The following is a 12,129-nucleotide window of genomic DNA, read 5'->3' on the forward strand; positions in this document are numbered from 1 at the left end:
GAGCTGTAGTTAATTTGGATATATGTGAGAGTAAATTGATACTTGGATCGGATTGTGAGTTGACCTGTCCATAAAAATTTTATCGTAATATTTTTTCACGATTTTTTATATTATTATTACTCGTGCAAATGCACGAGATATATGTTAGTTTCATTAATTTCTAGTGCAATCAAATCTTCAAATAAATGCGAGTCAAGAGATGTATATTTGTTAACAAAATGGGATGTAATTTGAAATAATTTTTTATTAATTTTATGTCTATATTTAAAGTTTAAGCTTTTTATTGATAGAAAAGATAAAATCTATATATATTTGGATTTGTATAGTAAATTTGTTTATAGCTGCTATATTAACTTTGTTTTTATCGTGACAGAAATATTTGTTAAACTCAAAAATCATAATTTTATAATTTGACATTGATAACTAAATTCAATAATCTCAAACTTAAAACATTTTACATAAAAATTGAATTTATAATATATTATACACATAAATTTTCTAATCAATTTTAAAATTTTGATTGTTATTTTAGAAAAACTGACTTATTATTTAGTTGAACTAGAAAATATTTACCTAAAAGTAGTTCAAATGAAAAAAATAATTTATAAAAAATTAAAATTATTCAATTATTAAATTAAAATATTTTTATTTTTATAAATTTTAAATATAAAAAAACATAAGAATAATTAAATCAATTAAAACTCAAAATAATATACAGGGTCGGCTCAAATGTTAAACCCTAATCTCTTTCTCAGGGTCGGCTTCATTGGATCTTACAGCAGCCGAACTTTCTTCTTTCGCTCACACTGATCTTCGTTTCCTCAGGTTCAGATTTCATCACCGGTAGACGTCCTTCTGCCTGCCTGCTCTCTCACCGCGACGGTAAGCTTTTTAGGCACATTCGTGTCAATGATAAACTTGTTAGAAATCGCATCTTAACAGTACTGATAGCTAAGATGTCCAGCCTGCTCCACATTTTTTGTAAAATTCCAAACTTGTAATCAAATCATTGTGGGTAAATCCAATTGTGAGAAAATTATTTGGAAGTTGAGTTGGAAAACTGATCTTATAACTTTCTGTAATTTCTAAAATGTCTTGTTTTTTCTGAACTGATTTCAAACAGGGCTTTAGCAAATTGATTGCCTAAAACTAAATTTGGTTTTTGATTTGGGGTATGTATTAGAATGTCTCTATTTATAGTGTTGTTTACTTCACATGTCTCAAGTTTTACTTGCTTATCTCTTTTCTTTGTGTTCTCTGCCAGGTCAATTGTGTTGGAAGTTTATATTCAAGATAATGACCTTGGAAAACGATGCTTCTTTCGTTGACAGTGAGAAGAAGAAGAAGAAATCTAAAAAGAGAAAACATGATAAGCAAGACAACGAGCATTTCAGTGATGCAGTTAACATGGGCAAGGATGATGAGAAAGTAAAGAAGAAACAAAAGAAGACTAAAATTCATCAAGATGGTGGTGTTTGTAAAGAAGCTTTAGACACAACACCAAACCCGGATCACAGAGAAGAGAAGAAGAACAGAAAGCTAAAAGCTCTCGAGGATAAAAGCCTGCCATCATCTGATCATGTTGACATGACCTTGGAAGGCAGTGACACCAGGGAATTGAAGATTCATAAATCTAGAAAGGAAAAGAAGAAGGATGAATGCAACATTGAAATTGAGGATGGGAAAAACAAGACTGAAAAGATGAAGAAGGACAAGAAGAAGAAACAAAGCAAGGAGAAGGCTAATGGGGGTCACAAAGGAGAGAAGGAAGCCAATGATCAAGATGGTGATTTGAGTAAGGAATCTGAGAAAAAAAATAGGAAGTTAGAAAAGAAAATGATGGAGAAGGATTTGTCAGCGACCGAAAATGTCAATGATGCAACTAAGCAAGTTGAAAATCAGTCGAGGAAAAAGAAAGCAATTGAGGAAGTCAAAAAGAAGAAAAAGAGATCCAAGAAAGTTACATTCTCTTCTGAAGTGGAGGTTTTTCCATTAGACAACGACGATCTTCCAGAAAAGAACCATGAAAAAAAGCTAATTCAAGGTAAGCGGTTTACTCCCGAGGAGGATGAGAAGATTAAGGAAGCGGTTAATAACTACATAATTGCTCACAGCTTGGGTGAAAAAGGTCTGGACATGATTATGCACTCTATGAAATATCCCGAAATAAAAAATTGCTGGAAGGAAATCGGACTAGCTTTGCCCCATAGGCCTTGCAAAGCTGTTTATCACCGAGCCCACATTCTATTTGAACGAGGAGATAATACTGGAAAATGGAATGAAGATGATTTCGACATGTTAAGAAAGTTACACGCAGAATATGGTCCAAAATGGAAGCTACTAGCGGAAATAACAGGTCGCCATAGATCTCACATTAATGATGCATGGCGTAGAATAAAATTGGCAAACAAGAAATCAGGACGTTGGTCTCAAGACGAATACCAAAAATTATTCGATTTAGTCAACACCGATCTGAAGCTAAAAGTATTTGCAGAAAAGAAATCGAAACACGGAATGTTGAGGGACAATATCGGTTGGACTGTGATTAGCGATACGTTATCTACAAGAATTAATCCAGACTGCTGCAATAAATGGTACGACCAACTGTCGTCTCCTATGGTGAGAGAAGGCATTTGGGCTGATACAGATGACTATCGATTGTTGGGTATGCTTTTTAACTTGGATGCTTGCAGTGTAGAAGAAGTGGATTGGGATAATATTATCGAACAGAGGCCGGGCGATGTGTGTAGGAGGCGATGGAACCAAATGATTCGTCATATTCATAATTATAAGACTAAGTCCTTTCCTGAACTAGTTGAAATTCTAGCGCAACGATATAAATTGGATGTGCTTGAAGCCAGAGAGATTTGGGATAACAAACCTTATGTTCCTTGAATTTAGGATAACAAGCCAGAGAGACTAAGTCCTTTCCTGAACCGTCCTCTGTGCCTATTACTTCAATGAAATGTTCTTCTATTCTTGTTCTATGGTAAAGAACTTTGTTTTGTTTCATCAACTTGTACTGAATACTCATTTTGTTTATTTAGATTCTTTTGTTTCCAAACTCTTAAAACTGGCTCAAATTACTTTCTTACTTCCTTTTATTGTTAGGATGTTCTTTTTACTGTTGGGAGGGTCCATTAATGGTCTTGATGTTTATTTATACTTGTTGATTGAAATATTATGTGTTCTAAAGTGTATATCTATTATTCTATCTTATAGGCCGCATCATTGAAGAGTTTTTACTTAATATCATTGATTCATTTGTTCCTTTTTTTAGTCATGTTTATTGGGTTATTCCTTGTCTGTTCTTGTTCTCTTATTTTTTTTTGTAGCAGTTATGAACATATTTTTTTTCAGCTTTTAAGTGACGCCTTCGGTCTTCACAATGGTATAATTCATGATAAAACAAAATTTGGATAAAATAACAAAATTTATAAGATCGTGTCTATAATATGTATTTTTAATTCGAGTACAAAATTCGAGACTTTCGCCAAAATTATGAACAAATTTAATATTCTGAGTACAAAATTTGAGACTTTGGCCAAAACTATGAACAAATTTAATCTTTCCACTTAAACTACTATGAGTGAAACCTAACATAATTAATTCAAATATATCTTCCTTCAACATATATATAATTATAAAGTATTATGATGTTATGAAAGAGCAAATGGCTGGTATAATAACACTATAACTCTCTTCTTCAACCCATCGTTCTCCCAAAACTATTGATTGGTAAAAGAAAAATGCAAATACAATCTCCAGAACTTCCTCATCAATCCCACTAAATAGCAATCTGAAAAATATAACCAATTTTTTTAGGATCTACTATAATTAAAGGAATAAAGTTGTTCATTGACAGGAACTTTTCATCAAAGGATTGTTTACATGATAATATGAGAAATGATTAATACAACCATCATGAAAATTCATGTTTTGGTCCAAAATACCAATTCGACTATTTTGTACCATTAAGAAAGAGCACTTGAGGATCCCAATGAAAGTCACAAAACTTCTGTTAATTATTCTCAGACCTGACTTTTTTCTAGAGAAGTCTAGCACAACATCCCACCGCCATAACCTTTCAATCAAGTTGCTTTTAGTGAGAATCGAAGATGAGATCTCAACTCTTGATTGAGGACTCATACCATGTGAACTACTCCGGGTGGGATGAAAGTCACAAATCTACCGAACCTAAAGATGAGAAATTTTATCTGAAAGGGCAATATGGGAAGTGGATGTAAGAAAATGAGTTGGATGTGGATGTTTTGGATTTAAGAATAGTTGGGTGTGGGTGTGGAACAAAACCTTTTTCATGAAGCATTTATTGGATATATCTATGAATCAAGACTCTCTATGGGTTAGATGAATCCAATCTAATGTAATCAAATGAGCTTCTCCTCAATTGAACTTAAATCTGATATTTTTTGGAATAGAAAAAGAAAATCTCGAGACTTGAAACAAGTAAATTGCTCTCAAGTATAGAGTTGGGAAGGGCAATACATAATTCTTATTAACATACATGTGTTGTCAAACATAATATTGATAAAGTATATTTGAATGTGAAACTTAGGTTTTGGTTGTTGATTTTTGTAATCTTAAATGGATGACCATGTTATGTTGTACAACCCTACTTCAAAGTTGAGAAATAGGAAACATTAGGTATTCGGGCCTCTTCAAATATTATGAACTTCAGTTCTAGCTTCTTTTTTTTTTGAAAAAACTTCAGTTCTAGCCTTCTATTATACCATCTGTGGGTTGGACATTTTCAAATGACTCGCCCATTTGGAGTACCGGCGATCCAAATCTAAGAGTTATTGACTCAGTTTCAGGGATTTAATATTTACAAAATTTCACCTCTAAGCTTATTTATTGATCAAATTTCTGTTTCTTTGTTTCATCTGTTTTAATCTCTTTCTTGTTAGTAGTATATGCTCACAATATCTTATTTTCTTGATGAGGGTATAAATGTATAATGAAAAATATATATTTTTAAAATAGAAGGTATTTTTATAATTTTGTTCGTGATTTGACTAGTGAGTAGATTGATGATTTGTAACCCACACCAAACCAGAGATTTCTTTGGAAGTGAACCTCAAAGCAGACTTTGAGGACAATTGATTTGTGAGATGATTACATTCAAAGCTATGATGTTGTTTTTGGTAAATTTGATCAAAAGACCCTCCAGGGTTGTTTTTAAAAATAAAAACCTCCAATGTTTTTTCAAAAATAACCTTTTGCTCCTAGGAAAAATTCAAATTACTCATAATAACTTTTCTTTTTCTTTCTCTCTTCTTCTCCCTCAGCAAAAGCGAGTCTACTATCCCCTCCGACGTCTCTTTTATCCCCCGACGACACGTCTATCATAAGCAAAGCAACGTCTACTTATGCTTCCCCTCCTGATGTATGTTATCCCTCCGACGACTCTATAACATTTACACAGAATTGTAGCCCCCGACGACTGTACCATCAAGCTAGATCTCCAACAAACACCGAATCAATGAGTAAGTTAGATATTGCTTTGTTTTAGCTTAAAACACTTATTATTCATCAATTGGGATCGCAAAGTGCATCTTGCGCCAATGCAAACTACACTTTATGTCGGCACATGATGCACTTTGCACACTTTGAATCGGTGCAAACTGCACTTTGCTCACTTTGCTGCACTTTGTATCGGCGCAAACTGCACTTTGTGCACTTTGCGTCGGCGCAAACTGTACTTTGAGTCGGCACAAACTGCACTTTGAGTCGGTGCAAACTTCAACGCAATGTACAGTTTGCAAACTGCACTTTGCACTTTGCCCTTTTCACTCACTTCTGCGATTTTTTATCAATTGCAGATCACAATATATTTGTCCTCTAAGATGGAGTGTGGAAAATCGATAATGGTGTTAGTTATTTTGTCTCTAGTTTATGTCAAGGTGTGATTCTACCCCAAAATGCTACATATGACGAATTACTTGACATCGTCTGTGATGCTATTGGTGTGGACAAATTAAGATATCATTTAGTGGTCAAAGTGAAGTATAATATGGGTATGCTAAATGCTTCTCCTACTATTATCAAGCTAGATAGGGATGTGGCGTTCTATTTAAAAGAAATTTCAACTTCACTCCCCCATCATCACAGTCCACTGTGTGTCTCTTTAGTAGAGAAGTCACTACTAGGGATGACAATGGGGCGGTTCGGGGCGGGGAATGCAATTATCATCCCTGTCCCGTTTTAATTTCAGGGATTTTTTTAATACCATCCCCGCCCCGTTCGGTTTTTTTCAGTTTCGGGGAATGCCGCGGGGCACCGTTAATAATTTTTATTTAAAAAAAATAAATAAATATTATACAATAAAATTATATAAACCAATTTTTTAATATAATATATATTGTAATATATTAAAATTTTATATTATTATAAAGAAATAATTTTAATACTCTTATAAAATATAGTAAATAAATAAATATATTGATGATTTAATATATTTAATTATGTTTATGGTATTCGGAGCAGAATCGGGGTGAAAACGGGGTGAAATCGGGGCAGGGGACACAAATACCATCCCCGCCCCATCCCCGTTCGGTTTCGGGGAAAAACCGTCCCAAACGGGACAATTCGGTTCGGTTTTCACGGGGCGGTTTTAAATTGCCATCCCTAGTCACTACCTTCAACTCAAGAAAGCAAAATACTAGGAAATGTAGTTCTAAGATGTAATCGTGACGTATTCCCGATATTTGACCAGGAAAATATAGGAGTTTGAATGTTATGTGTTTGAGTGTTGTTATCTCCTATTTTGTTTGTGATATTAAAATAGGCTTCTTGGGTGTCTTCTAATGGCTAATGGATGGTGATATTTTGTTGTTTTAAGGTTATGTGTCTTATAATGGATGGATGAAATATATACTAATTGAGCATCTGTAGACGATATTATCCCCTTTCTACACTAGTAGGAAGGTTATGTGTTGGACAAGGGTTTAATAGTGAGAGTCCACGCAAATTACATTTGCGCGGACACAAATGCAATTTGTTTAGGTGAAAGTTGTAATTGGCGCCGACACATAGTGCACTTGCCAACGCAAATTGCATTTTTCATCTGCGCAATTGCATTTTGCGTCTGTGCAATTGCAATTTGCGCCTAAGCAAAGTGTATAATACTGAAGAAATTAGTGCACTTTGCTCATTAATGTAACAAATTAGTGCACTTTGCTCATTTATGTTAAAGTTAATAGACTTCTTTATATACTTCAATCATTAATGTTAATAGACTACATTAATGCTATCTCAATCATTAATGCTAATGGACTTTTTTTGGGAAAATAATATTAATAGACTTATATACTTTTGAAAAATATTAATAGACTATAATAGTATTAATAGACTTCATTAATGTTAATAGACTACATTATATACTCAATAATAAATGTCCTTATAACATTGCAAAATATACACCAATTTGCATTCAAACTTAAAAAAGCAAATATGACTGTTAAAATAGACATCAATTTCTGTAGTTCTTTTTGGCCAAATATAACATTAAGCTATGTCAAACAGTTTCTTCAACTCTTTCATCTCCGGTGACTGTCCAAAAATGAACATTCTATAACAAGACTAAAACACATTGACATGTTAAGTCGTGTTGTTAAACACCCCAAAATGACAACTGATCAAATGGTAAACTTTTTAAGAACATGTATATAAGAAATTCTTACATGGATCGAGTAAAAAGTGCTTTCAACTAAGAAGATCGAGTAAAAGGGTGCTTTCAACTGACAAGATCGAATATTCCAAAACTGTATATTCAAATCTAAATATCCAATACCTAGGGGTCTATTATTTGGTGGAATAACCTTACTGTCCATTTCTTTTTCCAAAAATTCATGTTTTTTGTGATCACATCTGATACATCTATTGAGACAAAAGGTACTCCATATACATAATTGTAAAAATACCGCAGTCCCCATTCTTGGTTGTCTTTAGGACTATTAGGTGTGGTATTACAACATATGGAAAACTTTTCAATTTGAACCGAGGATACCTGGACTTGTCAACATGGGTAATTCCCTATTCAAACAAATATGGAAGCATTTTATATAGTGGTTTCATGAACTTGTCATAATGATCATTTTTTCAAAGTCCATGTTCGTAGTCATATACATTGATGCATCAATCTTACAGGTGCACCTGGCACAGGACCTAGTGCTTCTACTTCAGGTTCATAAGGATATATATGATATTTACGTTATTCCAATAAGTCATGAATCTATCAACATCACCCATGAAATATTCCATTAAGCTCATGTCAAACTTAAAGTTTCCTGAATTTGTTGCGAGCTCTTCATAATGAGACTGAAACTTCAGAGCGATATGAGTCACATATTGTGAAATTCATTGGAATATAAGTCCTAGAGAATTCAACAACCCTTCATCTAATAAGAAAACATATTGCTTCTATCTCCTACGCAATAAAAAAAAATAATTAAGAACAATATACATACTAACAACAGACTTCCAACTCAAAGTTTCATTTTGCGTCTGCGCAATTGCATTTTGCGCCGATGCAAATGCAATTTGCTTAGACGCAAATTGTAATTTGCGTCGACACATAGTGCATTTGCCAACGCAAATTTCAATTTATGCCGGCGCAAAATGCATTTACGTCGCCACAAAATGTATATTACTAAATAAAACTTACATTATTATGTAGCCAATTTTGAGGTTTCAACAATTTATCAAAGAATTATTGATTAACTATGCAAGTATTCACATCCTTCAAGTCTTTACCCTTCACCTCCTTAAGTTTCATCCAATTGTTTAACTCATTCATCTGTTCAATGTCATAATCTAAAAGAGGATTGACCGTTATCAGATCATTGAGTTTAAACCTTTTCCCACTAGGATTTGTGTAATTCCCCAATCGGGTGGACTTTTGCCTTTTACTCATATCATTCTTTCTCTTCTTACCATCCAGTTCAAAGAGTTCATCATAAATGTAGCCTCTCATATCTTCAAAGTCCTTCCCCACAATACTTCCTCTTCTCCTCCTCAAACTCATCAATCTCGGTGAATATATTGCACTTCAAGAGGGCAGTGACTAGCTCCTGGACAATGTTGCTCCTGGAGACTCTATAGAGCAATATCCTTGGGCATATAGGCTTTTCCCGCTCGGTCCTATCTGCAAATTTGGGGACAAATGTCTTGATAACTTCATAGGTCCACACTTGGAAGGCTAGTGCAAACCCATGAATAAAATAACTGACAACACAGCCGCTTTTCCCCTTATGGGTTTCCCTCTTGGCCAGATATACCTCCCAGAGATGTTTCATGTTCTTGTCAATACCCTTTAGGGTTGCACTGAAAGACACATTTCCCCATAGAAATTGGAGGAACTTCCCCATGTCCTCCACCATGCGGAAGATTTCCAAACTTACCCTCCTACTATTATCAGCTGCAAAAAGATAATAGTAAATCAGGTATATGAGCCCCATCTTCCATGCATCCTCCTTATCAGAGCATCAGAGGAAACTTGCTTCAACCTCTGTCACTCTAACAATCATTTTACCTCCAAAATATTTACGGACAAGGGTGGATATTGCGAACATTCTTCAACGTCCTTGTTTTCCACCACATAAAATATGCCAAAGTTGAGGCCTGTCACCAAGGTATATTCCTTCATACCCCAACAGACCTCCTGACCATTGACTATGAACTTTATCTTCTTCTAATTTGAGCTGCTTTTCCTCATCAACATCTGATGGAGTATTGTTCCTGATAAAAATACAATCTTGGCATTGAATATATGATGGAATTGAGTCTGCAAAGCCCTTTACATAAAATCAAGGTTATTAAACCTATCCTTTATTGTTGACAAGCAGCTCCTGGCGAATTTCCATGAAACACGCCAGGAAACTTCTCAATAATAAATTTGGTTTTGTTTTTGGTTGGTGTCATCTGCAAAGAAACAATATGTTAAACTAATGAAAATACAATATACTTCAATGCAAAGTGAAAATCGCATTTTGTGTCTACGAAGATGCAATTTGCGTTGGCGCAATTAAATTTTGCATTTGTGAGATGCATTTTGCGTCAACGCAATTACATTTTGCGTCTGAGCAATTGTAATTTTCATCGTCGCAATTACGCCGACGCAAAATGCAATTTGTGCCGATGCAATTGCGCCGATGAAAAATGTATCGTCGTAGAAACAAAATGCAATTGTGCAGACATAAAATTCAATTGTGCAGACGTAATATACAAATTCATACCATTTCAAACCATTCAGCATTCACAAAAAACAATTCTTCCCCTAAAACCCTAATCCTAAACCCTAAAACCCTAAACCTAAACCCTAAAACCCTAAAACATAAACTTAATATATAGATTCACACAATTTCATACTCACTCAGCATGCATGTAAGAGGAAAACGATGGAAAAACAAAAACTCACCTGAACGTTGAAGGCGTTGGTTGCTGAAATGATGAAGACGTCATCGGGGGAGGCGTTCTGGCATCGTTGGGAGTTGCTAGGAGTTGTTGCTTGCATTGTTTGGGGAGTATGGATTCGGGGGAGTTGCAGTGCTAGTCAAGTCAGGGGAGAAGAAAAGAGGAAGAAGAGGGGAGTTGGGAGCCCAACGGTCAGGGGAGGGAGGGAGTGAGTGAGGGAAACTGAAATGAAGAATGGAAGGGGAACAAGGGAAATGGGGAAATAAAATAAGGGTAGTTTAGACTTTTGTCAAGGGCAAAAGGTTATTTTTGCAAATAACATTGTAGGCCTGTTATTTTTAAAAATAACCTTATTATGAGGGTTATTTGATCAAATTTTCTGTTGTTTTTACCCACTTTTTTTATCTGATTGCATTTTTATAAGCTGAAGAAGCACAAATGCATTGGAGATTGCAGAAGCGAAAGAAAGCTGAAAGTTTACGTCTAATTGACATGGAAAGATGGCAATAGCTAAGGCTTGAAGAAATTCGGGAGACTCAAAAGAAGGTTGGGTTCCCTTTCAGCAATTTGATGAATAGGAAGATTAAAGGCCTTTTTTACTTTTATTTTTAGTTTTTAATTAATTTCTTTTTCCTTTAAGACGAGGAGAATCTGAACTTGAAGGAGAAATTACGAGAGCTATAGTACAAGTAGAGCTTAGCCATATTTAGAAAGAACTTGTTTATATATGGCTTCACTTTTACGTAACTTAGGAATTCACATTGAGAGTGGACTCCATCCTCTTCCAAATGTTGTGAGTTGCCTTGCCTAACCTAATTTAACACCTTGATTTTCTTCTAGTCATTTATTTAACTATTGGGTTTTGTTCGGATTGAGTTTTTTTAAAAACCTAAGGGAGAAATAAATAATGATTGTTGATGATTTTGAGGAGGTGATGATTATTTTTGGTAAAAATACTTAAAATGTATTGATATATATAAATAAAATAAAATATAATAATTTAAAATATAGGGTATTTTAGTATTTTGTTTGGGTTATTTTAAAAACCAAAAGAGAACAAGGACTTGAATTTTATTTTATTTGGTTAGGTCCGAGCAGCTTATAAACGTGCAGTGTTGATATTTCACCTAGATAGAGCTTAAGAATCTGATCTTCGGAAGCTGGTTGAGACGGAGGAAAAGTTTAAGCTCATTTCTCACATGAAGGAGAAGTTTGCCTAAGAGTTTGAGATGCTGCTGGTTGTTTCTTACTATTTATTTTTTAAGGAAATGATCTATTTTTGCTTGTCTATAGTTTTTTCGGGTTGTTTTATTATATAGGAAGAAGAGTTACATGCATACACCATTAATGGAATACTTGACTACTAACCAAGGTGTACATGTGACCTCAAATAAAATGGATTTTTAAGAAAGAAGTAGGCGGTCAGGTTATTCCATCAAATTATAGAACCATAGTTGTTGTATTTTGTAAAGTTGATGTAATGTTAATATTTTGTACTTAAAGTGAATTTTGGAGAGAACTTGAAGTGAATTTTGTATATTTTGTATTCTACCTTATTTTGTATTCATTACATTGGACTATTTGTACTTGAAGGGAATTTACGTCTCGCGAAGGAAATTAACGTCTCGCGAAAGGACTTCACGTCTCTTGAAGGGACTTCACGTCTCGCGATGGGACTTCACGTCTCGCGATGGG

General features: G+C 34.4%; 1 protein-coding gene across 1 annotated transcript; it reads left to right on the forward strand.

The window, feature by feature from the left end:
- Nucleotides 1-744: 744 nt before the first annotated feature.
- LOC124945590 (cyclin-D-binding Myb-like transcription factor 1) lies at nt 745-3,041 on the forward strand. Its single transcript, XM_047486052.1, has 2 exons — nt 745-882; nt 1,265-3,041. Exon 2 carries the CDS (start codon nt 1,297-1,299, stop codon nt 2,893-2,895), a length of 1,599 nt encoding a protein of 532 aa, XP_047342008.1. The 5' UTR covers nt 745-882; nt 1,265-1,296; the 3' UTR covers nt 2,896-3,041.
- Nucleotides 3,042-12,129: the final 9,088 nt, after the last annotated feature.

Source organism: Impatiens glandulifera, chromosome 7 (assembly GCF_907164915.1).
Source record: "Impatiens glandulifera chromosome 7, dImpGla2.1, whole genome shotgun sequence".
NCBI lineage: Eukaryota > Viridiplantae > Streptophyta > Magnoliopsida > Ericales > Balsaminaceae > Impatiens > Impatiens glandulifera.